The sequence below is a fragment of the Furipterus horrens genome, unplaced genomic scaffold (assembly GCF_987537825.1).
Source record: "Furipterus horrens unplaced genomic scaffold, mFurHor1.1.pri manual_scaffold_7, whole genome shotgun sequence".
In the NCBI taxonomy this organism is placed as follows: Eukaryota; Metazoa; Chordata; class Mammalia; order Chiroptera; family Furipteridae; genus Furipterus; species Furipterus horrens.
The window spans coordinates 9,602,443-9,629,801 of NW_028327177.1; the positions used below are offsets into that span (position 1 = coordinate 9,602,443).

Here is a 27,359-nt window from a genome sequence, read left to right on the forward strand (position 1 = left end):
CACGAAGACTGTCAGGTCATAAGCACAGGTGTCACCTTGCAGAAGAGGAGTGCGGTATGAGAAAAGAATCAGAGAACCGGTGGGAATACCAAGATTTAATGGATGGGAAGATGAAGTGGGGCCCGCCAGGGAGGCTGTGGAGAAGTGGCCAGAGCTAGGAGGAAAAACAGATGTGTGCTGTCGTGAAAGTCAAGGAACACATTCAGAAGAAGGGAGTTATAAATAGCAGTGAAGTCAAATAAGCGAGGGACTGAACATTATCCTCTGTGTCTTTCACTAAGTGTGTCACCTCGGGCACTCAGCCTTAGCTTCCTTATCTACACAAGCATGGTCTATTACCTACGGCACCCAGTTATTGTGAGGCTACATGGGGATGCATATAAAGTACTTAGCACATGCTAGACAGACCAAGCACAAAAATAATGCTCTATTTTTAGCGCCACATATCTTATGCATGCCAGACAGGCAGGTCTGAGTACCAAGGAGAACAGGGGGTGACCACAGGAACGACATGGAACCAGGGAGGGAATCTGCAGTTTGAAAAAGGCAACCGGGAGAAAAAGAACTCTAAACTTTTTCCTTTCTCCCACCTCCCCAGGGTTTCCTTCCCCCCTCCTAAATGCAGTGTAGAACGCACAAATTCCCAAGGGCCTGTCAAAGGGACCTGTGGACCACGCCTCAGTATTTGCAGCAGGAACTCCGCTTGTGCAGGCATTTACCGCAGCCATCAAGAATCTGGGACGGAGATGACACCCTGCTAAGAAGCGCAGCTTCAACTCATGAGCGGCCCACAAATAAAGGAACAAATGTTCTGTAGAAATTAACCTACCAATTAGTGATTTCAAAAGTTCTTCTAACAGGTTTTGAAATGATAGGCCAAACAATGCTTATCAAAGGAAATATTCTAACTACCTGATTAAGGAGACCTTTGGACAACCAAATCGACTTCCAGGTTAGTTTCGACACTGGCAAAATGATAGCCACACAGAAGTTTCCCAGAAGGCATATACCTTCCTATTAAGAAGTAAGGTTCTAGCCCTGACCGGTGTGGCTCAGTGGATAGGGCGTGGTCACACAAACTGAAAGGATGATGGTTCAATTCCCAGTCAGGGCACATGCCTGGGTTGTGGGCCAGGTCCCCAGTTGGGAGTGTGCGAGAGGCAACCAATAGATAGTTCTCTTGCACACATATATTCATCTCCCTCTCCTTCTCCTCCCCTTCCCCCTCTCTCTCAAAAACAAATAAACAAATAAATAAATTTTTTTTTGCAGAATTCAGGTTCTACCCTTCCTTACTTTCACCTCCTCAAAGACATGGGCTCAAGTGGAACTGGGAAAACTGTCTCCAATGCTTATTTTTCTAATGTAAGAAACATGTTTTACGTAAAAGAATTCCACCAATTTAACCTAAACTATTCCCATAATTTCTTTCCTAGCCTCTTTGCATTAGGATTGACTTTGAAATTCTTTCAAGGCCACTTTTCAATACACAAAGCCTATATTATAGCCTTTTCTCCCTACCTGCTTATTCTATGTTACACCCATCAAAGTCAAGGTTCCTAGGAAAGTCCTCACTTCTGACAATCTTAATTTTCTTGTACTCCTTTAGATAGACTTCTCTTTCCCATACAACCTGGCAGTGGCTGGTGATACTGAAGCGTGTCCGGTGGGAAAGAGGCGTCCTGCTTTAGAATCTAAATAACGACGGAAGTACTCTTTGCTCCAGTCTTTGTGCGAGTGTGTGCAGAAGAGGAGGGACGTACACATGCAGTGCTCTCTGGCCTGGAGAAAGCTGAAGACCTGAGAGGATAACAGGGCACTGCTAAGTTTCATAGAAACACCTTCTTCCAAAGCATCTTGGTCCAGGAAGACAAGCTGTCTCCACCTGGGGCCGCTGGGAAGACCCCAGCCACTGCATGGTGGCTACGAAGAGGGCTGTAGGGGCTTCCTCCCCATGTTCCATGTCCCCCCAGGGCCCTGCAGCCACACCCTCCATGAACTGGAGGATCCTAATAACCAAAAGGGCAAATTCACCATTTCTGTTGGAACCAAACAGAAAACCTACTTAATATGACTACAGAAACTGAACAAAGATAAGCAAAATATCTACTCTGGAGAGTCTACATTTCTCTCTAAATCCATAAGTTAACTTCTAACACACAAAGGTGTCCTGAGGGTTCTAGCAAACAGTAAATCCAATCCCTTATGTTTATACCACACCACACATCTGCAAGACAGAGTGAGAGCAAGCCAAGAATATGATGTAATCTTTCCCTCAGTTATCCCATCCCACCCAACACAATAAAGACTGGATTTACCAGTACCCCAGCATTTATTAACGGCCCCTCTCCTTTGCCTGCTCTATTTACTCTTGCCTAGCAGCCTATCAAATTCCCTGATGTTGCCTTCTCTTTCATTAGTACGGCTTCCTCATATTTGAAATTACTTCCCATGACCAGAGCTATCGAATCGCCTTTCGCCTCCCAATTCGTTTCCTATAAGGAAGAGTTCCTGAGTAAATGAAAACGAATTCTACCCGTCACTAGCCTAACTGGAATTCCGACGGACCACAGGAAAATTACAACAATAAACAAAAACTGGTTAGAGGCTTCACAGTGTTTAGAGAACTTTAAAAAATAATTTATAGAATTTGATTCTTGTTGCCCAGAGAGATTAAATAACTTCCTTGAACCAAACACCGAATAGGTGGCAGAGCCCCGAGGTGGCCGCCACGTCTGCAAGCATAGCTAATACTATTTCATAAGGCCCTGTAACAGGATAGCGTTAAGCCAGCTATTGTGCCTTCACCGACATTGCCAGAGATCTGGTAGCCACCCTGTAAAGTCCGGATCTAGCCGTCACCCTTTTCCCTTGACTCCTCCATACATTTCACTCTGAAGTGATAAAGAAGGCTAGAAGGCTATGCAGTCTATGGAAAATCTTATCTTAAATGGGAATGATATTTTAAATTTTTTATAAAACAGCTTTCATATTCTGGTCTCCAACTCAATGTCAAAACCACCTTGTGCATGGAGATTAAAAGAGGCCATTAATATTTTCTCAATGCCTGTTATGTGGAGTCTCACTTGCTGTGAGGTCATGAAGTCCTTGCTTACATCATCTCATTTACCCTTTGCAGCAGCCCCCTGCAGTATTGCCCTCTTTTTATAGATATGGCAACTGAAGATTTTAAGAGGACAAGTCACTAGTCCAACGTCACACAGGTAGGCTACCTCTTCTGATTCGAACTGCAGTATTCTACTACTCCAGTGAAATAGTCTTTACACGTTCCCTATAATGCCACACACTGACCCGATCACCCCCTTCTTCCACAGAGAGGCTTGTCCCTCGCTGCTTCTACAAGCCGATCGTGAGTCAATCTGTAGGCTAACCTGCTGAGATGAAAAGTCACTCCACCCGAGTGAACGGAAGACAACCTAGAATACTGACTGGCACACAGCAAGCACTAGAGAAATGTTAGCCAGGCTTACCATTATTATGGGAAGGACTTAAATGTTTTAACAAACAGAAACACAAAACATCCCATTAAAACTAGAAAAAGAATTCCTTCATATCCACACCACTGCCACTTTTAAAATACAGTACACCACAAACAAAAAGTTCTCGGAGGGTCAGCGACACTGGCTCCCCTAAAGTTTTTCCTCTTTCTAACATAACGGTTCCACACAACGATATCCGCTTCCTCAAGCCATTCTTCTTCACTCCTAACAGAACCCCTTCCTTACCATGTCAAATCGGTGAGAAGTCACTTTTCATTTAGACTAAATGTCCCAAACCTTTACCTTTTGAAAAATTACAGTAAGCTATGTAAAAGATCAAAAGCATACTTTATAACTAACTGAAACTGGACAAAAGTATTCTTCATCCCAACTGAAAATAAATTCATCAAATTATGTCTGTCTTGAGGCATGGAGATGTCATGAAAAGAGCCTTGATACATGTCAAAAAGCCTCTTGAGACTAAGCATGTCCCTGAACCTTCCTGAGGCTCAGACTACCATGTCTACTGAACCTAACTTGGAAGGTTACTGTAGTCCTTAAAGAGGTCAGGGATCCAAAAGGGCTCCTTCCCCCTTAGCTGGCACAAAAAATGTTCGTTTCAGACTCTTGGTTAAAGGACCAGAGGACTGGAGTAGAAACTGACGACATGTCCAAATCCGGTTCAATCAAATGGTCAATGACCCCAGGCAAATATCATATCACGGGGGAGACCAGCAGAGAAGTGAATTCACTATCAACAAGACTAAGTCCTCCGGAATGTTTTAAATACCAAACTGATACCTATACTACCAATGGGCCTTGTTAAGAGTTTTATAGAAATTGGATTACAATGAAGTATTTATGATTAAATCATTTTTTAAATTTATTTTTTAATTTAGCCTGGAAAACTAGCCACTGAGCATTATTTCTCTGGGAAACGGTATTCCGCAATCCAAACACTGGCAGCGGATTTCTCTTTCCAGGGCCTTGAGCTCACAGAGACTCAGGGGCTGCCTGCTGATCCTCTTTAGCAGATTCAGGAAGTCGTTTTCACTCTTTGGTCCTGTGGCCTCAGATATAAGATGTCCGATGAGGACTGTCAGGATAAAATAACTATATAACCATCGTTCACATTTTTTGGACATATTCCTATTTATAATCTCATTTTATCTATAACTGCCCAGTGAAGTACCCAGAACAAATACTATTACTACTCCCATTTCAGAAATGAGGAAGCTGAAGTAAACAAGTGATTTGCCCAAGGTCAAAGCCTGGCAGGACGAGATGCAAAAGCCAGATCTTTATTTCCCAGCCCAACACCCTTATCAATCAAGCAATAAAGGCCTAGAAAAGGGGGAGAAGGAGAAAAAGGTGGTTGTGATCTATTTAGACTTTATTTTTAAACTAATTTGTCTGGCTCTGTGAATTTCCTTCTTCACTGTCCCCTGATGAGTTAGTCACTAAAATGATCATATCAGAAAGTATAAATTATATTATTTCCTCATTGTTATATATAGATGTTCAACTTTCAAGTGTTTCATAATAAAATGACTCAGGGACTAATCTGCATTAGTCACTTGTTGAACAGTTACATGACATTCAAGCAAAACTCTCAGGAGGTGGGCGGGAGACAGAAATAAACATTTACCAAGTAGATGACTAAATTAAAGCTAAAAAGTGAATGTACAACTTACACATTTTTCCTGCTCATTTCCGCTGTGGGACGGGAAACAAATGTGAGGAAACAAGACACAAGTCACCTGTTACCATTTTTCCCGAGTTCAGGTGGCGCACCGGGCGGTCATCTTTGTGGTGAGGGAAAGAAGTTAAAAGCGAACAGGCAGCACACTAAGACCTTGCCTTTACAGGGCGCTTTTACCTCTCAAGTGCCTTCACATGCGTTATCTCATTTTTCAATCAAGAAATCACTCTGAGAGAGATAGGGGCAGATATAACTAAGTGCATTTGGCGAGCCTGCTTAAGGTCACTGCCATCCAGCAGGCAGGTTAGAAGGAAACTCAATAATTACATTGAACGTTGACACCAATTCACCGCTGTAATGGGATCATACACACTTCACGTTACAAAGGCACTTTAATGCCATAATCTGGCAGAGCAATTCTATTATTATAGGAAAGGTGGTAGGACATATTCTAATCACATCTATATTATAAGTGCTTTAAGTCATGGCTTAAGAATTTCTAAAAAACAAACCAAAACTAAGCACACACTGTTCGTGTGTAACCTTAGGCATCAAATTGAAGGTCTGAATTTGCAAAAGTATGCTCCAAGCCCACCCAGGATTAGTCCATTTAGAGTTCCTATTTAGTATTTCATGTGGCTTTTTGGGCTTCTGTTTCATGTTGGGGGTGAAAATAAACCTCAGGGTGACAGAGTAACCTGTTGGGTAGGAAGGATTCTCTTCTCGGTGTCAACAACATGCCGAGAACCACAAATAGCTGAGGCAACCAAGGCAGGCAGTGAAGTATGTGAGACCTCTGGATGTCTGGAACTCAGCCATGTGATGCAATCATCCTAAACTATTCCTGGTTATTGTTTCCAATTTTAAGTAACACTGACTTGGTCTTTCTAAAGATCACTTTCTATTAGAAGCTAACTCATAGGAACAAATCGTATTACTCTAGCCCGAGATGCTGGTTCCCCTCAAGTGTTTCTCCTTTCTAATATAACGGTTCCACATAACAACATGATGATTTTCACTATTTTAAAAGATGCTATATGAACTTTCCAGGCCAGGGGCGAGGGGTGGGGAGGGAAGAGAAAGAAGCCCAGAAGAAATAAAATTCAACGAACTCCACTGGTTAAAATACCAGGTTGGCCATGACACAAAACAATGAAAAACCAAGTGTCACTGTGACCAGACTCACTCGACGCTTTGCAAGAAACAGAAGAAAAAGAGATCTGCTCCACTCCCTCAGCGACAGCTCCCGGGGCACTGGCTCTGCTTCCGGACAGAAGAGCTTTTCCCTCCAGTGCGACAGCAAACTCACGCAGGGCTTAAAAAAATAACCTCCCCCCCAATATTCTTCCCGTTTATCCTCCTTCCGTTCTTTCACTTGTCAACGATGGAGACTTACGTATTTAAAATGCAGCTGACAACTTGCATGTGATACATCAGAGGCATGAGACCAAAGCGTTTTTCTCTCCCAACATTTTTCAAATGGGTGCTACTAATAATGTAAACAAAAACCACTTAAAGATGGAAATGTAGCTCAAGAAATATTTGTCTGTGCACATGAGTATTAATTACGGTATTTATTGAAGTACTGGCGCACATCTTTTAAGTAATTTTTGTTTACATTATCTAAGAAAACTCCAAGTTATTCCTGAATTACCAAAGTTTTTATTTAGTTGTCTGATTATTATCTCTAGTATGAACCCCCCCGTGCCCCCAGCCCCCCGGCTGCCCCATAGTCATTAACTAGCCTGTTAAAGGGCATAATCTCTTTCTCAACCTACAGACTCAAGTAGACTCACTAATCAGGGGACTTCAAATGCAACTGGCCAGATGCCATACTGCTCAGTGGCCTCCACACTGGCCCGGTCCCCATATTTTGCTCAATCCTTTCTGGTTAACAACACTATGAACGGCACTAAGTTCCCCCAAACATCAGAAGACTCCTTGTAAGAAAAGAGGCCCTTCCTTCCAGCTCTCAAAGGAAAGTCTCTGGCCTTTCCCAATTACTCCCTGCTGCCTACTCTACTCTCCAAATTTTTAAAAATTCCCTTCCAGATACTATTTAAGTTTGATCATAGCAAATGACTTCTCCTTTACGGAATTCTCTGGGCAGCTTTACAGATCGGTATGACAGGCTGTTTTAGGTGGTTTCATGCTATCACTTCCCATCGTTACCAGAACTCTATGACTATGACCTACACTCGGATCCCCAGTTTAAGGAGAAACGGAGGCGCAGAGTTAAAGTGTAGAAAAGCCAGAATATAACCAAAGGCTCTTTTCCCTTCTTCTGAATTTCTTAAGCACATTTTTAATTCTCTCTGTCAATCTATTTCACTGTTAATACTATTTGGTGTACACATGGCGAGAGCTTTTGTTTCTTCATTGGACTAAGCGGACTATTGGTACTAACTGAGCTTAATTAGGAGATTAATAAACCAGCAACTGCTTTCCCTCCATGCTCCGAAAATGCACTCATTTTACAGCGAACCTTACCATTTGGTGATCCTTTACCCCGCTCAACCTACTTCCTCATCTCCCTTCTACTGCTCCTTACGGACGACGCTCAGTGTCAGAAATAAGCAGAAGTTCGCTGTGTTAAAGAACACGCACATTATTTAAATAATTCAAGTAATCAGCTGCCAGGATTGCCTGGTACCACAGAGGCCAGGGTGTTTAATGATATCGGCACCCCGGTGCCTAACTGTAGTTTTGCGGTGAACCAGGCCTTCAAAGGTCCGTGGGCTCTTCCTGCCCACACACCTGCTGTGTCCCCTTGTGCCCCTCCTGTAAACGCCCTCTCTTCCTTTCCTCAAAAACACTTCCTTCTCTCTGCTTTCCTGAAAGAACACTCCACACAGGGGTCTTGTTTGCTTTAAACAGGGACTCTGATAGCCAAGCAATGACTGCATGTTTTTAAAAAATGTTCCTTCTTCTTTTTCACTGCTAGAATAATGAATATAGTCTTTTCAGAGGCCTGGCCCTTTCTAGATGTTCTTCTTCCTTCTTCTTCCTCCTCCTCCTTCTTCCTTTTAATAATAAAGGCTACTGTCTATTGAGTGCCTACTATGCACCAATTGCCACACTGGATGCTTGACATATACTTTTTGTTATTCTTTTACAGTCATCCCCATTTTTCCCCCTTTGCCCTCCTCTGCCCAGCCCACCCCCTGCTCCCAGAGCCAGTCCCCACCCTGTTGTCCATGCCCCTGAGTCATTCACACGTGTTCTTTGAGTGGTCCCTTCCCCTTCTTTCCACCATTATTCCCTTCTCTCCTCCCCTCTGGCCACTGTCAGTCTGTTCCATGTTTCTATGCCTCTGGTTCTGTTTTGCTTGTTAGTTTGGTTTGTTCATTAGATTCCTCTTAAAAGTAAGATCATACAGTATTTGTCTTTCGCCAACCGGCTTATTTCACTCAGCGTAATACTCTCGAGTTCTATGCATACTGTCACGAAAGGTAGGAGCTTTCTTTCTGCTGTGTAGTATTCCGTTGTGTAAATGTACCAGATGTTTTTTTTATCTACTCAGCCACTGATGAGCACTTAAGCTGTTTCCAGCACTTGGCTACTGTAAATAGTGCTGCTATGAACATACGGATGCATAAGCTCTTTTAAGTTGGTGTTTTGGGGGTTCTTAGGGTATAGTCCCAGCGGTGGAATTGCTGGGTCAAAAGGCAGTTCCATTTTTAATTATTTGAGGAAATTCCTACTGTTTCCCATAGTGGCTGCACCAGTCTGCATTCCCACCAACAGTGCACTGGGGTTCCCGTTTCTCCACATCCTCGCCAGCACTTGTTGTTTGTTGATTTGTTGATGATGGCCATTCTGACTGGTGTGAGGTGGTATCTCACTGTGGTTTTAATTTGCATCTCCCTGATGGCTAGTGATGTTGAGCGTCTTCTCATATGTCGATGGACCCTCTGTATGTCCTCCTTGGAGAAGCGTCTGTTCAGGTCCTTTGCACAGAAACACCTCTTAGGCCATCTCAGGTAGGGAATGTGATGCACTCCCCACTTTCCTGGCTGCCACAAAAACTGCATAAACTGCTGGGTCCACCTCTCAGTCCTCTGTAAGATAGGGGGTTGAGATAATGCCCAAAGTAGGTTCTATAGAGTATCAGTCCTTCTCCCAAAGAGAAAGGTTTCCTAGTCAAATAAGTTTAGAAAATCACCTACCTTTCTTAGGAGACTCACAATGCATAAAAACACAATAAAGGCTTTAGAGTCTTTAAGGACACTCTTTTAATCAAGCAGTCCCCAAACTTATTCGGCCACAAAATCCCTTTTCCCCAATATGCTTACTCACATATTGATTAATTGGTATTATGCAGCAAAGCTTTGAAAATGCTGCCCCAGAGTCACATTAAGGCCCAGTAGAGTGTAAAGATTTTATAATGTTGAATAAAATCTAACACAACAGCTACAAAACAGGAAGATGGATTTCTAGAAACTACCCATGAAGATCAGCCTCAATACAGACCAGGAAGTGCACCTATTAGCAGCTTACATTACTTGGTAGCCTGAGGGTGTGTATCCAGCTTCTTTCCTACAGAGGCAACTCAATCAGTTAACTACCATACCAAGACCTAACACTCTCTGCATATGAGACAAAATGCTGACCAAACACAATCCTCATTTGGAATTAACTACAGAGGGAGTTCTAAAGCACTGGAATAGAAATTAATTATCAGGAATCACCAAAACAGATATACCTTGGGGCCAAGTGGATAAAAAATTAATACCTAAATTCACCCTCTCACCACCCCCAGGTTAATTCCTAATGTGGGCAACATTCCTATGGATGAAAAGGCTCATATATAGGCCACTTACAAACTTTTGACAAGAAAGGTCTTAAGAGGCAGCACACCACTGTGGAGTGTCAACTGTGGGCGACAGGGAGTGGAGAAGAGGGGATTCTCCAGTACTTTCCAAACTGGCTCCAAGAGATTGTCACTAATTCCACTGTTAGGGCTCACCTTCTTGCGGTTCTGCTGACAACAGTCATTTCTCTGATGCTCAGGTACCTTCTGTCCTCAAATTTTACAACCCCTTAATTGCCTCTCCTTCCTCTTTTGTCAATGAATCACAGCGTGGGTGCATTTCACATTTAGTCAGTAGATGATCATATCCAATAAATTACACTGTCTGACCTGGAACTTGCTTCAAATACTATAAATTATTGGGTTGGCCAAAAAGTCCGTATGTTTTTCTTTTTTTTTCTGTAAAAAGACACATTTTCATTTTCACCAATAACTATTGATTTAGGTATTCTGAGTATGTAGATTATCTCCCATGTGGTATAACATTGATTGTTCTCAATTAATATCTCAATTTGATCACTATCAGCTTCAACTGGTCTACTCGACCAGGGAGCATCATCCAGCAAGAAATCTCCAGCACAGAACTTCGCAAACCACTTTTGACATGTTTAATCAGTCACAGCGCCTTCTCCATACACTGCACAAATCTTTCTTTTTGCATTTCAGTTGCACTTTTACCTTTCTTGAAATAATAAAGCATAATGTGCCAAAAGTGTTGCGTATTTTCTTCCATCTTCAATATTAAAATGGCTACACAAAAATTCACCAACTATAATGAGTTTTTCTTTAAATGCACGCTGATATGACAGCTATCACAATACTGTCTAACAAAAATGTTTCTCTACTAGAGCCATCTTATAGAAGAAAAAATAAAGAAAGAAAGAAAGAAGAAAAAATTTTGGCTAGCCCAAGGTCTGCATTCTAAGTGAGAAATGCTCCCCAAATCTGGGTTACCTAAAATGGTAACTTCCAACTTGTAAGACACTATGTAAGAGCTGATGTTAAAGTAGTGGATGTTAATGTCACTTTAAAGCAAGATTTACAAAAAGCTAAGCTTCCCAGCTGATGGAGGGTGAAGGGAGAGGAGGCACAGGAGGCACAGGGAAGTGACATGTCAAAAACATTCCCAGCTAGTTGCCTAATGACAAGGCTGAGGTAAGCTATACCTTTGACCCACCTGGTCCTTTTATTACATCTGAGATTGTGCTGGTTTCAACAGCTTACACGAGGTTTATTTCCACTCTTCTAACTCTCAGCCAGATTAAATGTTCACGTTAGCTTATCAAGTAAAAACCACAGCACACGGGGCATGTCCATGAAGAGACTGGTAAGAAACGACGCAAGTAGACCAGTTTAGTCCTTAATTGCTCCTGTTGGGTGAAGAACAAAAATACTCTCCCTCCCCAGGCTTTTGGTGGGAACTGTTATAAAACACTGACTTAAAAAACAAAACAAAAACAAGCATGTGGCAACTATCCAGTTTCAATGCTTTCAAATCTTACATAATCCATATGATACACCTAGCACCAAAGAGGGTAGGAGAGGAAAGTGAAGAAAATACAAATGCTCTGGATTTTCCAATACACTAGCATGTTGAAATAGCACGGACTAAAAGAACAACATATAGGTAAAGTCTGACAATTCTTTTGAGATTTAAAGTTTGTTGAGGTAAAATTACACAATTAAAAAATAATAAACGCCAAAGCATTGTGTGAATCTCAAGTTTTATTACTTTTGCTAAATTCTAGGACCAGACAGCTCATGAGAAAGCAGAGGGGATGTACATTTTATCACTGGCTGCCAATGATGTGTGGAATAATCTGAGCCTGTTAGGCCATTCATCATTCAGCTTTACGGCACCCATCCTTTTTCACTTTGAGAATTAGTTTATAAAAAGTTGTCACAACCTCCCCAATGAAAGCAGCTGAACTCTTCACCATCTCTTATTTGAAAAAAATGTACACTTGAAAATGGATTTGGGGATTCCTGGAATTAAATTGGTTTCCTCCCCCTGGAATCTGAAGCCCACAGGATGGGGTCACAGGTTTAGTCTTACACAATCATGTAATCACAGAATAAGAATTACACGGTATTGCTACTGCTTATTCAATGCAGGATAACGAGTCTCACTTCAAGAGGGATTACAGAAGCAGAAGGTCAGCAATGACTTGGTTCTTCGATCAGCTACTGCCATGACTTGTACAGCTAAGCATGGGTCCTGGTACACAGCAGCCCCGATATCTGTGAATGAACGAATCACCGACCAAGGTCTGGTAGGTTATTCAACTACTCTCTAGGCTTGTAATGTTCTATCTATAAAAGCAGGCTTTCTCTGGCACAATTTTCTCAGATTAACTCTTTGGATTGATCAAACTCTGACATTAAGACAATCGGAAAAGAGATCTTCCATTTCGTGCAGAAGTCACATGAACAGAGAAGCTCTGTGTCACAATGCCCATGCTGAGGCTCGTTTGACGTTCACCTTATTAAATGTCACTTCCCCAACCCCCCGAGAATACGATGCCCCCTGAGTTCCTACTCTCCTTGAACACCGTGCTCTCCCTTTGAGCACCCACCACAGTTTAACGTGTGCATGGCTCTGTGTTGAATGTCTGTCCCCCTCTTCAGACTTCGAACGTCCTGAAGGGGGGGGTCATGTGGGCTGTGCTGATTGACCTCCTGTGTCTTGCACCTAGAAGAACCTGACACACAAAGGTGTTAAGTATCTATTAAATAAACGTTTGAGAACAAAGAGCCAACCAATGGTGTCCATTCAATATACCCAAGTAATAAAAGCTTTGAAATCAAGGAAAGGAGCATTAGGTCATCGAGGGTGATGTTCAGAACTTCACTCTGCTCTCATCTTGAAACTGAGCATGGCTTTTCCCTGCAGTGACAGTGAGACAGGAAGTAGCTGCACCATAGTTCATCTGTGTGTCATTTTTCAACTTTCAAAACTCTCCATCACCTGTGTGATCTCATGACTCAAAGTCCCCAACCAATTCATACAGAACTCTTTGTGGTTCGAAATGAATGTTTTAAAGAGTTGCGACAGGTATAAAACCCATTTGTCCTGGAAGTTTTTATAAATGACTTACAGACTATCTGTTTAGTGTGTGTGTGTGTGTGTGTGTGTGTGTGCATGTTGTGTGTGTGTGTTTCAAGTGCAACTGCATAGTACTCCCTCTACAAACTACTGAGACAAAGTCTTTTTTTTTTTTTTTTTCATTTTCAGAGAACTAAAATAAATACTGATTCCAACTAAAACCTTCAGGCACTGGAGACTATATAGCAGCTCTCTTTTCTCAAAGGACAAAGAGAGGCAACCTGAGAGCTTCTGCTGAAAGGGATTTCCCAGGGACTGTTGGTAAGCCGACCTACACTTCTAAGGTTCCAAAACTTCTAAACCCTTTTCAGAGGTATATAGCATCCAGAATTCTGCGAAGGGGAGAGTAGGAGAGATTTATTTAAATGATAAACTCTAAAGCTCTCCGATGATTAATTTTTAATGTACTGTGACTATATTAAACTTCATAAACAGAAACCTGGGCAGATGATGCAGTAATGGGAGTGTGCAGCTCCTAAAAGTCTATGACAGCATTAGTTAAACAGGGACTCACACAGGTTCCTGTAATCCATGTTTTTTTCTTAATAATCTTACTTAAAACAATTTCTTTGTTTTAGAGATCATGAATACACCTCATACTGTAACTTAACTAGCTTATAACTAATCCTATGATTCCTAAATCCTAGGCTAGACAGGTCAAAGTCAATTAAAGATTTATTTCAAAGCCCTGAAATAAAGTGAGCAAAGTACTTGTTTTTGAGAAAGATTCTGTTCCATCTTCCTAAGGAATACGCTTGGAAATCTGGGTTTGCAGTAACATATCTTATATCTCTAGCCAGTTTTATGAATGTCATAGTGTTTGATATACACACACAATATTTTAACCTGACTCACATAATAATCTTGTGAAACAGGCAGGCCAAGGGTTTTATAGATGAAGACCATAAAGCTCCAAAAGGTTTCGTTTGCTGGCTCAGGATCATAACTTAGAAAACGGAAGAACTAATGTTGGGAGGGTTTTTGATCCCGAGATCACTGCTAGTTCTAAGGAGCTATACCATTCTGGCCCCCCTCAAGCTCCTTGCTCATTTCTTACCCCTCACCAAAACAAGCAACAAGAGAGCAATGTCCATAACTTCAAATATGTAAAGACTACATAGTATATTAAAAGGTATAAAAGATTTCCCAAAATACTGGCCATGTTCCCTTATGATTTCAGACCTTAGAAACTTTCTAAAATTATGGTTTACTATTCTTGGTCTTGTGTCAAGAACACAACTTTGCTTCAGGAAGAGCAATAAACAGGTTTTCTCTTCTTATGAAAGACCAGGGACCGTCCTCACAAGCACAAGAATCACTAGATCCAGCTGCTCTGTAGTCCAGTGCGAGGTGAGCACCGAACAGTGGGATAAAACTCAGAGCATAATCTTTCCTGTTTATGGAGTGGAGATAGGGGATGAGGCCTCCAGATGAAAGAAATGCTGTTAACTACTGAGTGTGGGAGGGGAAGAGCTTCTCTGTCTTTGACTTTATTTTTGTTTGTTTCTTAATGAGTGGCTCAGTTTTTTGAAGGTAGAAGAGCTCAATTCTTTATTTAAAAATACCTTAAGTATCTGTGAATCCTAGAGTTTGATAGGAAAAAAAAAAAAAATCCACATTAAGTTCTTTAACTTCCCAAATCTGGTTTTCTTATCTAGAATGTACACTACGCTGTTACATTTGTACGACATCAAAGTCAAAATAGACAAGCCTATCAAATACCCTCCACAGAACGTAAGGGTCAAAGCAAGACTGGTGTATATAATAGGGCCAACTCTGATCTGCAGGAGCAAACACACTATTCCACAGTCAGCCTAGTTCGCTTAAGTCGGTGGTTTTAAAACCTGGATACATTATTAGAACGAGTTTTTAAAAACACAGGTTCCCCTAATCCTGCTCCAAACCAATGAAACCGGACTCTCTTTTGAGTAGAGACTGGCTGGTTCCAGGAGTCAGCTGGAATTGAACACCTCTGGTCTAATGCTTTGTTATCCAGTTCCAAATGCCCCAACATGATGTCATTTTCATATTTCCCATGGCAGAAATAGTCACAGTACAAGGACTAACAGCCACCATGCTTTAGAAACATCAGAATTTTACAAGCTGAAGGAGTTTCTTACTTGGATATAAGCAGATATTCTTAGGCTAATCACAAATCATACACTTAATAAATACTAATCAAATACTAAAAACAACAAAAAACAAACAGAAAAAAATTTAAAACAGAAAACAATTTTCAAAAGATTTTTATAACTTCATAGAACTAGGTAATGCTCACTTAGGCATGACGTAAGGATTAAACCATATTCAAAAATGTATCTTCCACCGGATAGTCCCAATCTCGTAAAACACCTGGTTTTCGGAATTTTCCCATAGATGTAAGTTAGAAAAGCCAAATAAAAAAAAAAAAAAAAATACCAGCACTACAAGGCATCCTATTACACAGGTATATGAAATCAGTTCAAAGGGGAGTTTCCACCACTCAGAGCACAAAGCAGTTCTCAGAAACATTACTGCAATTGTATTGCTCATTTCTTACTCAACCCAGCGCTGCTGAGAAGGAGGTTGCCATGTTCCCACCTGAGCTGTCTCTCTGCTGTTCTGTGACAGCTGGAGTCAACAGAGATAAGTCTGGCTTCTGGAAAAACCAAAATGCCAAGCTTCTTTATTTTTAAACTTGCTCTGAAACTCTTCCATGTTATCTGATTCTATGAATTTTGCAATAGCTGCTTATTACTTAAAGCCGGAGGATGGATGACTAAACCTGGTCTAATTGGAAGCTTGAGAAATAGAAAAATAACAACAAGTTCTCTGGAATTTTTAGCATTTTTATAAAAATCTTCTCACATTCTAAGGAGGCTTAGGTTAAAAAGTTTGAGACCCAAAGATGCAGGAAAATCTAAGATGGATGCAATGTCCTAACCATACCTATGTGGCCTAACTGGGAAAATATTTAAGATTCCTATTCTATGAACTTCCTGATTAAGAAGGAATTAATGGCTGCTACAGTAAAATTAAAGAAATATTAAATTAGAGAAGAATTTTGATTTTGTGTTTTTATTCCCAGGTCAGACAGCTGAAACCAAACACAACCAGAAGAGTGGTATAAACTTACATGATTTATGGTAGACTGAACAGCCTTCATATAATGGTTTAGTTCCCGATCCATCATAGCAAATTCAACCATCGCCTTATCCATACTGTATTCACTACTCACTTCAGCTGAAAGAAGGAAAGAGCAATTATTATTTTCCATTTAAAATGCCACATCTGGAAAAAGTTGTATCAATATAGCGTCTGTCAGTCAATGCTCTAAATGGTTTTTAAAGGTATTACATGCTTTTTAAAACTTCCTCAACATGTATGTGCTTCATTCAAAATTCTAAGAACATACCCTGTTGAAAAAGGCTGAACGGCAGGCAGGTGGACTCCCACTCAGGAGTTCCAGTCTCTGCCACTCACTGTATGATCTTCAATCAATCACTGCTCTTCTCCCAGCCTCAGTTCCCTCATCCACTAACGCACCCCGGGCCCTCCCTGCACACGGCCCTCACGGACTGTTAAAGACCAAATAAGGAAGATTTCCACTTCTACTAACAGCCGGTTGGGTTATGAGAACCAATCCTCCTATTGAGAACTAAAAAAAAACAACAACAAAACAATTTGAAAAAAAGAAAGAAATCTTCTTAAAAACAAAGGAGTCACGAGATAGTAAAAATCAACCAGTTCAAAATCTATGGGGGAAAAATGTGAATGAAAAGCAGAGCACCAAACAAAGTCACATAGTCAGCTAGGTTCCCGTTCTCAGAATAAGATGAACTGGAAGTAATGGCACCCTGTCTCTGGGCTGTGGGGAGGTTGGCCTCGGCCACTGAGCAGAACAGAGGGGAGAGGGAGAGAAAACCACCTGTTTCTGAAAAACTAGGGCCACAAGCCAGCCCTCCTGGATTTGCAGCCCGGGTTCCCCTCAACTGAGTGGTCCAAGGAACTTAAGGACTCCCAGTCTTGGTGTGGTGTGGGGTGGCCTCAGTGTGAAAGTCCCCACTTTCATCCTAGCCTCAAAGAATTCCAAAAAATAACTGTTAAGGATAATGAGCAGACCACAGGATGGGAAGCGGGGAGCGCAGGTGGCGAGGGGGACCTTGCCCTAAAAAACACAAGAAAACAAGCCACCAAGAGTAAGAATCAACAGAAACAGATCCACAAATGTTTCAGATGTTGGATTATCAGCCAGAATATGAAACTACTCTGCTTACTATGTTTTAAAATTAAAATCCCCTCTGGGAAGAGGAGGTTGGAAAAGTGAGCTAAGTTTCTTAAGACTGTTCTAAAATTGTTTTCTTAAGCCCTAAAACACAAAGGAAAAGAGAGAGGACACAGGATAATAAAAATTTTAATATTAAAAAAGCTGACTGAAAGGAAAATAAAGCTGGCATATCCCATTTGGAATTGCAGATACTCAAAAACTCTTCATTCAAATGTATTTCTTGTCTCCTCTGAAGAACAACATGACAGATCATCTCATGGTCATGAAATAATGTAAGATTCATTTACATTTGGCTTTCTAAAGTGATTTTCCTAGGCTTTAAAGTTAGTCTTTAATTTTACAATAGTTAATTATAAACACATTCCCTAGAATACCTGAGTTAACCTGCTCCTGGGAGAACCCTCTTGGCTGCTACAACAGCTAGACTTTGATACAATATTGACAACCTCCCACTGGGATCACAGGAGTTAATTTCTGAAAGCACTTAACAACTGTGCCTTTGACAAGAAAAATGCTATGAAAAGTTCTGCAAAATAAAATAAATAGGATGATGGTTCTCACTATCAGGGTCAGACAGCAGTTTCAAAAGCAAGGCCAAGGAGAGCTTCCCTGTAAAGGAGAAAGTGAGCAGCGGCTGGGTCAGCGTCTGACAGCACAGAGCCTAAGGGACAACCTCCGGAGGCCAGCTGTGGCTGACAGGCGACCTCCGCAAAGGTCCGGGGCCCAAGGCCGAGACGCAACGAAGAACCTACCCGAGGAATGAATGGCGCAGCCTGAGGCAGCAAAGGGAAAACACCAGCAGAGATCAGGAAGTCAGTCCTAAAAATAACTGAGAATGACACCACACCTGGAAGTGATGCCCAGTCAGATAAGTTCAGGCTAAAGTCACGTCTTGGTCCGCTGCAGAGACGAGAGACGGAAGACGAGAACTGGCAGAGATTCCGTAACGGCCCCTGGAAGAGGGGCCACGAGAACGTCCATTATCAAGTTGCAAACTGCCTCTGCTATTTGAAGATTATTTTTGTGATTCTTTTTATTCTTCTTGTTAATCCTCACCTTCCCTTATTACCACAAAAATAACCTCTTCTATAAAACGTTACTTGGGTTCATGTTTCAGAAACACTAGGCTAGGGAAGACAGAGAAACTGTGCCTTTTTCTACTAAAGAATTCAGGCAGGAAAAGAAGAGCATAGTGTTGTAGAAAGAAGGCCAACAGGCCATATAAACCCCCAAAGAATTCAAGAATTCGGGAGGGAAAAAAAGAGTTAAACGAATTAACAGGGAGCTGGCTGTTGACCAAAAAGGGGGTGGGGGATGCAGTGGGTGTGGAGGGACTGACCAGGCAGAGTTGCCGCTCCTTTATCCCACGGATATAATCCCACTATCAAAAATCCCCCCACTATCACAGGGAAGGCCCTTCCTAGAAGTCCACACCAACCAATCTTTGCAACCACACATCCTTCAGGTGCTGAGCTCGCTCCCCACCTGCTTTTAAACTATGTCAGGCTAGAAGATCTCACTTAATTTACTACAACAACTACATACTTGATACTTAGGCACTTTTAACCATAAACAATCTGGTCTTTTTATAAGCATTCATCTCGTTTCTCCAAACAGATTTTAATCCATTATAGGCAAGAATGAAGCCTTAGTGTTCTTGGGATCCAACCAAGAATTACAGCAACTCTTTCTTCAATATTCTTTATATGGCCATTATTTAATAACATTCGAAATTAAACTTTCACCAACTATAAACTGTCCTGCCTTAGATATTCGATTGAATTAAAGTCTAAAGAAGACATGATATAAATTCATTTGCCTATTATATTTTCATTGTGATTTTTCCACAGGAAAGAGGCTGGCACCAACCAGTAAGGCGGTGGGGGCGGGGCGTGGGGAGAACAGGGAGGAAGGGAATCACACGAAGGATGTTAAAATTCACAGAATGGCAGTCCCAGAGAGGAAAGCATTTCTGTACCACACCTCTGCAAGCCTGGCATTAGGGAAACCTGGTGCAGGTGGATAAAGCATGGAAAGTAATGACAATGATGACAAAAATATAAACAATAATAACAGTGGCGGTAGCTAACGATCGCTAAACACTTTTTGATGTGCCAAGACTGTACGGAGCACACCACGTTTACATTAAGCCTCACATTAAGAGACCGGTAGTCTTATCTCCCCTTATGGGGGAGAAGCTGAAGCACTGAGCAGAGGAAGGAACTTGCCCAGGGCAGAGCAGGCCTCCACCTCAGGCTTCCTGCCTGCAGTCTGTCTACCTGCCCACCTAGGCTAGGAGGTGCCTGAACCCAAGGACAAGCACCACTTACTCCTCCGTGACTATCCAGGGAACAAAGCCACAGGGGTGAGGAGATTGTGACCTTGGGCTTCCTTTTAGCTCCCTGGTGATCATCCCTTCCAAGTAGGACAGTAGGTAATGCTGCTCAAATGCTATCAGACCTGGTCCTGAAAAAGCTTTTCCAAACCCCTTAAGTAGAGGAACGTGATAAAAAATAATAATTTTCCCTTTTAGAAGATTACTGTTGACCCTTGACCAACATGGGTTTGAACTGTACACATCCACTCACACAGATTTTTTAAATGATTACTACAAATGTAGTTGCTCTTCCTTATGATTTTCTTAATAACATTTCCTTTTCTTTAGCTTACTTTATTGTCAGAATACAGTACGTAATACATTTAACATACAAAACATGTGAGTCAGCTGTTTATGTTATTGGTAAGGCTTCTGGGCAGTGGCAGGCTCACAGCAGTTAAGCTTTGGGGAGTCAAAAGTAATACATGGGTTTTTGACTGCACACAGGTCAGCAATCCTGACACCCACGTTGCTCAAGAGTCAGCTGTACTAAGATTTCTTTTAAATGAATTTATTGAGGTGACATTGGTTAATAAAATTACATAGGTCTCAGGTGTACAATTCTATAGCATATCATCTCTAACCTGTACTGTGTGTCTACCACCCCAAGTCACTTTCCCCCCCTTTTACTCTTTTCTACCTGCTCCCACCGCCCCTTCCCTCTGGTAATCACCACACTGTTATCTGTGTCTATGCACTTTTTAAAAAAGTATATTTTATTGATTATGCTATTACAGTTGTCCCAATTTTTTCTCCCTTTGCTCCCCTCTGCCCAGTACCCTCCTTCCCCCAGTAATCCCACCCCCCTTAGTTCATGTCCATGGGTCATGCATGTAAGTTCTTTGGCTTCACCCTTTCCTATATTATTCTTAACTCCCCCCTGTCTATTTTGTACCAACTAGTTATGCTTCTTAATCCCTGCATCATATCCCCATGTCTCCCCCTTCTCCCTCCCAGCTGATAACCCTCCAAATGATCCCCATACCTAGAATTCTCTTCCTGTTCAGGTTGTTTGCTTAATTTGTTTTTGTTTTTATTTTTTAGATTCTGTTGTTGATAGTTGTGAGTGTGTTGTCATTCTAATGTTCATAGTTTTGATCGTCTTTTTCTTAAATAAGTCCCTTTAACATTTCATGTAATAATGGCTTGGTGATGATGAACTCCTTTAGTTTTACCTTGTCTGGGAAGCACTTTTTCTGCCCTTCCATTCTAAATGATAGCTTTGCTGGATACAGTAATCTTGGTTGCAGATCCTTGCTTTTCATCACATTGAATATTTCTTGCCAGTCCCTTCTTGCCTGCGACGTTTCTTTTGAGAAATCAGCTCATAGTCTTAGAGGAAGCCCTTTGTAGGTAACTCACTTTTTTCTTGCTGCTTTTAAGTTTCTCTCTTTATCTTTAATCTCTGCCCCAACCCCCACTGGTTTTCACAGTCAGAAGCAATGAGGCTTTATTTTCCCCGGTGCTGGGATCGTGAGCTGCGCTGTCTGGTCTGGTGCTGGGAGCGCTCCCCAGGTGTCCCTCTGTACTTTTATCATGTATGACTGCTCTTTCCGCTGGCCACCCACAGCCACTGCCTTGCTATGAGTTTTGTTTTGTTTTTTGCTTAATGCCTTCACCTTTTTCACCCAGCCCTGTAATACCTCTTCCCTCTGACAGCTCTCATTCTGTACTCTGAGTCTCAGAGTCTGTTTCTAATTTTGTTCATTCGATTCCACATATGATTAAAATCATATGGTATTTGTCTTATTTCTCTCAGCGTAATGTTCTCCAGGTCCATCCATGCTGCCACAAAAGGTAAGATTTCCTAAGATTTCCTTCTTTTTTATGGCCAAGCAGTATTCCATTGTGTAAATGTATCACAGCTTTTTACCCACTCATCTACTGATGGACACTTGGGCTGCTTCCAAATCTTGGCTATTGTAAATAACCCTGCAATGAACATAGGGGTGCATATATATTCAACTGTATTACATTTTAACACTAGTGAAGAGAGTGACCTCCCACATCAGCAAGGCTAACTAGAGGTACTATCAAAGCAACCAAGTCACCCACTGAACGCTAGGAGAATAACTAAGCCAACTCTAGCTGCTGAGAAGCCAAACCTGGACTAGGCCAAGAGCGTGGCAGCAACAGAGATGGAGGGAGCAGCCATGGAGGACAACGTTCAAGGTGATGGGGACAGTCCCGATACACCGAGGGGAGCCCAATGTCAAAGCCATTTCTATTTTTCCAGCCTTGGACTGCCTTCCTCAGTCAAGCAGGGTCTGAAGTATCTAGGGATTTTTCCATTTCTTGGATGTGCCTTTCTATGGGCATGCATTTATTACAGTCAGCCCTTGCTGGGTTGATCGTATGAACCTAAGTGATACACTTCAGCATTCATTTACAAGCCAATAAATACATGGGCAAGGCTCACGGAGAGAGCTCAGTGAGTGCGAGACCTGCGTAACGCACCTGGTATGCTAATTACAGAACGGTTAAGAAGTTAGTACAATAACCAGCAAAATCTATCCCCCCTGCTCCTGCCCCAGCAAATCAAGTCCAAAGGGCACAGATAAACCTTGATTTACATTATAAAATTATAAGTGTTTCAGTTAATATGATAGTAACAGGCTGCCCGCCTACCAATCTGCGTGTCTGTACCCAGTGATCCCAAGCATTATGAACTGCTAGAAGTATGCAAAGAAGTTTAAAAGTGTTATTTAGACCAGGAAGGGCCACAGCATTAAACCCATTCTTAAAGATGGTTTCTTTCATTTTCTTTTTCCTGTTGAGTGGCAAACCCTAGAAAAAAAATAATAATCCTTAAAGGAAGGCTTCTTTTTAGACTGAAGTCCTTTGGTAGTTATATACTATAAAAAGTATCTGAATGGATGAAGTTGGGCTGCATACAATTTCCCTAAAGTCAAACAAACCTATAATTATGCAATCTAAGCAGCCACGCTATTCATTAGACACGTCATCTGTTACTCAATGTTAAAATGCACTAACAGCAATATTGTAACTATTACTAACTCTCTCTTTCTAATTACAAGATCAGTACCACATTAAGCAGAAATGAGTGATTCAGTGTTGCAATCAAATTCAACTGAAAACAAAACTCATGAGAAGTCAGTGAGGGTAAGATTAGCGACTGAGGCAGGAACAAGTGTAAAAGCAAAGTGGTGACAACGCTGGACGACCGGAATATGGAAGCCTGGGGCAAAAGGAGGGAGCAGAGACAGGTCTGTGAAAGGAAAGGGCAGCTGTAGACTCAACTAAAACAAGTCCCAGGTCCTCTGACTAGAAGAGGGAGGCAGTGAGGCTGTCACAATACAGTCATTCTTACGTAAAAGAGCAGGGACACATGAAGAGTTTATCCCTGGTGAGTTCTAAGGTTGTCTAGGGTCTAGTCACATCTTTGTTCAATCTAGTGGCCTTTTCTAGGCCATGGGTTAAAAATGGGGAGAACATTCTTCATTTTGGCTTCCCCAAGTTCAGGTGGGCATGGTCACCAGAACAATCAAGCTTGAGCTGCAGATCAGCGACTAGGTCATCAAGAACTGAAGGTAAGGGATGCAGCTAAGAGATGTCACTTTCCATCCACTGCTCTAAATAAGGCCCCTGCCTAGCCACAGCCTAAGGCATGCACTACAGAGAAATCGACTCTTCCCTGAGGCCCAGCCCCGAGGTTTGGGAAGCACAGCTGAAACAGGTGGCAGAGCCAGGAAAGTTCCCTGTCATCCCCCAGGTCTTCAGCAGAAGTGCCTTCAGTGAAGCCCACAGGAAAATGACCCCTTCCCTCCTCTTTCACCTGCCCAGGTACATTTATTTCTACGTTGACTCTCTATACGACCAGATGTCTTTTCGTTTTGCTCTGCCGTTCCCTATGATCTCAGCCACGGGTTCTTTCCAGAATCCTCCCTAATCTCAAGAATAGAACCAAATGCTTTGCTTTGTGCTTTATAAATCCATAAAACTTCTTTCCCTTTACAACCGGGACAAGTGAGCGTGTGTGTCAGAGAGGCACACCCCAAAGACAAATTTCACCCACATCACCTTGTCCAACCTTTTGTCCCTCATTCAACTGCACGGGTTTGCCCACAGCCAAGGTATTTTCTGAAAATCTGTCCCAAATAAATAAAAATTGCAGAATCAGGTGTTTTGTTTTGTTTTTTTAATCCTACAAAGTCATGTACAAGCATATCTGAACTGGAACAATACCGATTATATATAGTGATTAAATTCAATTCTGTGCATTTTATTAGTGAAATACCAGACAAAGCAGACATTTAGTGTTCTCACGGGGTTGCTGACTCCAGTTCAACATGAATCATGTTCTCAGGAGGATCTGATAAATATTCCATGCCATAAGTACATATCAAGGAGGGAAAGGAGGCAGGGAATCGCCTGATTGTATTATAAATTTCCTAGAGTAGATGGGAGATATATATATATATCAGTATATCAGGGAGATTTTATTTTCTGAAACAGAGAACAAGTATTTCCTAATCTCTTCAAATAAGAACTCGATTCCTCTATGTTTTGTAAGAAATTTCTTCTTTTTGAATAAACTCAAATAAATGGCAGCATAAACCACACCACCTCTCCCTCCCCCTGCAGAAGACCCCTTCCTCTGAAAAGATAGCTCTGGCTATATGTAGCAACACAGATCTACACACACACCTACCCCTGTGAGTGGCTGTGTGTGTTTCTCCTGGCAGCCTAGTGTTAAGCAATCATATATGCATCAGGAGTCAAGTTTAATGACTTACTCAGTGCTTGAGCAATATTTAATAGAAACTTGGTTACTTCTCACTCCACTGTACTTTAGTCATAATTATCCCTCCACACAGATATTAGTGTGGTAAAATTAAAACCGAATGCACATTTTATAAGTGCTTCCCACCAGAAACAGTGCTATACTGAAGTGTATGGCACAAACTAGTAAGCGAGTGATCCTTTTATAAACAGCAAATTTGGGGAAAATCTTCAAGAAATATTGACTTTTATAATCATCTTTACACACCTATACAATCTGCTTATAATAATACAAAACAGGGAAATTGTATAATATAGTAACGCAAAAAGCCAGCTCTGGAGTCAGATTACATTCAAATCTAGGCTACATTACTTGCTAACTATGTAGTCTCTGGCAAGTCGCTTTACTAGAGTCTCAGTTTCCTCTCCTGCAGAATGGGTAAAATAACAGTAGCTACTCCTAAAACTGATATGAGGGCTTAAATGAGAAAATGTAGGTAGAATGATAAGGACAGGGCCTGGCCCACAGAAAGTACTCACAAAATATTATCTGCAATTTAAATGATTACGCAATGGATAACTACTCTGCAAAGGTAACCAATCTTAATGCTAAAAGCATTTTGCCCTTAGAGCCAAAAAGTATCAAGTGAACAAAACTTCCTTAACTCTGTTATTTTTACTAACTTGAGCCTAAAGCACCGAGGTGGCCTCACGAGACTGAAATGCTCAATGAGCTTTGTAAACATCCCACACCGCACACACACTAAGCCCAGAGAAACTTCATTGGCCTAGTAAATGTATATAGAGCACTTACTACATGACAGACAGAGAGTAAAAATGCTCTGAAGCAAGAAGGAGTGGCTAACACAGAAGGCAAGAAAAATTTAACAGGAGAAGGTAAATTTGGACCGTGTCTTGAAGGATGTTCAGCAGACTAGGATAGGGGCTAAGCAGATGCCCTCATGCTTCTCTGCAGAGGGTGACTTCCAGTTTAAGTGGTCAAATGAAAACACTGGGCATGAACTGAGGAGACAAAGATTAAATCTTCACTGAGTCCTGACTCCATGCCAGGCACTTTGAACACACGACCCATCCTAGCCTTTGTCACAACAACGTGAATTAGGTATAATTAAACCTAACTTCGAGATAAGAAAACTGATGCTCAAAGAGGCTAAATCATTTGCCCTAGGTCACCCAGTTAATAAATGGCAGAGTTGGGAATGACCTCATGCATAACTTAAAGTTAGCATGGAAGGCTTGTGCTATAGTGTCTGAACTACAACCCCGAAACCAATAAAACATACTTCATACAAAAGTCATGGAATAATGAACAACTGCTTCTCTAGCTAAAGGAATCCTCCTAAACATTAACTTCTCTTAAAAGAGAGAAAGAGAAAGTGAAAAAGAAAGACTGGTTGACTTAACAGTTCTGAGTAATGAAGGCTATCTTTCACTATATAGACAGATATTTCCTTAGAGCGAGAAGTTAATATTCTATAAACTATCACGATAAACTCAAAGTGTTGCTTGAGGTAAATTCTGTGAAGAGCTGAAGTCATAAAATCACAGAAATCAATCTCTGGATACAATCTTGTCTACCAGTCATCAAAAGCAATATAAATCCTAGGTTATAGGCATCTATCATTTTAAAACACGGCCACAGATGACTTTTGTCAATGAAACTTCTTTTTCTATATCCTTTTTGCCCATTTCTTTCTCTCTAACCCCTGGTAGGCTGAAAAGAAGTGGTGAATTCAAGGCAGCAAGCAAACTTCCCAACAGCATTTCCTAGCCAACGGCTACGGTTCTCTCTGGGCTTCAAGTTCTTGGCTGTGGCCAAGGGCTAGGCTGGCTACAGCCTGAGGCTTACAGGCCCAGGAGGAGACTTAAAGAACAGAACCTGGCTTTGACTTCTGGTTCAACACCAAAGGGCCTGCATGAATGTGTGGCAGCAAATGTCAAAAGAAGTGAGGTTTAAACCTCATGTGATTATTAAGAAAATTAAAAGAAAACATAAGTAACGTGATGCCTTAAATGCAGTAGACTCAATAAATGGAGCCTATCATGCTGTTTAACTAAGTGTACTTGGCAATATTCCCCAATACACATCTTCTATTTCACTTAAGCTAGTATTGAACAATGGAGTCATCTCACCCACTTTTAAAAATTAATAAAGTAAATGGCTAAGAAATTGGTAAAGCATATGGTTGAAAAATCCAAACAGTTCAATACATGATGTCTCCAATCCCCAAACTCCCTCATCAGAGGCAGCCATTGTTATAAGGGTCTTGAGAATGTAATCTCACAGAGATATTCTATGTCTAAAGCATCTTCTTTTAAAAAGGACTATAGAAATTAAAATACTTATAGAAGCAGCAGAAATAAGAAATACAAAATGGCCAAACGAATCTCAGAAGGCCACACGTTGAAAATCATGTGCCCTAGTCTTCATTCAGTAAGTGCACCTGAATAGAAAGTTTGGTGTCAAAATGTCCATTCTAAAACAAAACATAAAAGGCAAACAACTGTATCTGGAAGTGTTACAGAAACAGGGGAGTCCAAAAACAAACCCCACAGTTTGCCGCTGGGAGACAGGGAAAAGGAAGCAGCTTTCAGGATGCCCTTGCATGCCTGAGGCTAGTGGCTGGAAACATTGTTGCACAAAGATCGGCTTGGAAACTTCCAAGGCTCAGGAAGATGGGAGGGGTCTTGGACTGTGGGTTGGTACGGAAGGAGCCTACAAAGCCTGCGTAGGGTTCTGTGAATGGTCAGAACTGCTTGTAACACCCACTGCGTCATAGGATGCAGTCAGGGATATATAAGCAGCTGAGGACATTTTAGCTGGCGGGTG

General features: G+C 41.5%; 1 protein-coding gene across 2 annotated transcripts in view; it reads right to left on the reverse strand.

Annotated features, from left to right (window-relative positions):
* NSMCE2 (NSE2 SUMO ligase component of SMC5/6 complex) overlaps positions 1-27,359 on the reverse strand; it is a 211,595-nt gene that overhangs the window by 147,958 nt on the left and 36,278 nt on the right. For both annotated transcript variants that reach the window (XM_090283374.1, XM_090283373.1), the window contains exon 3: positions 16,237-16,343. In XM_090283374.1, the coding sequence (XP_090139500.1) occupies positions 16,237-16,343 (107 nt within the window). The remainder of the gene's footprint in view (positions 1-16,236; positions 16,344-27,359) is intronic.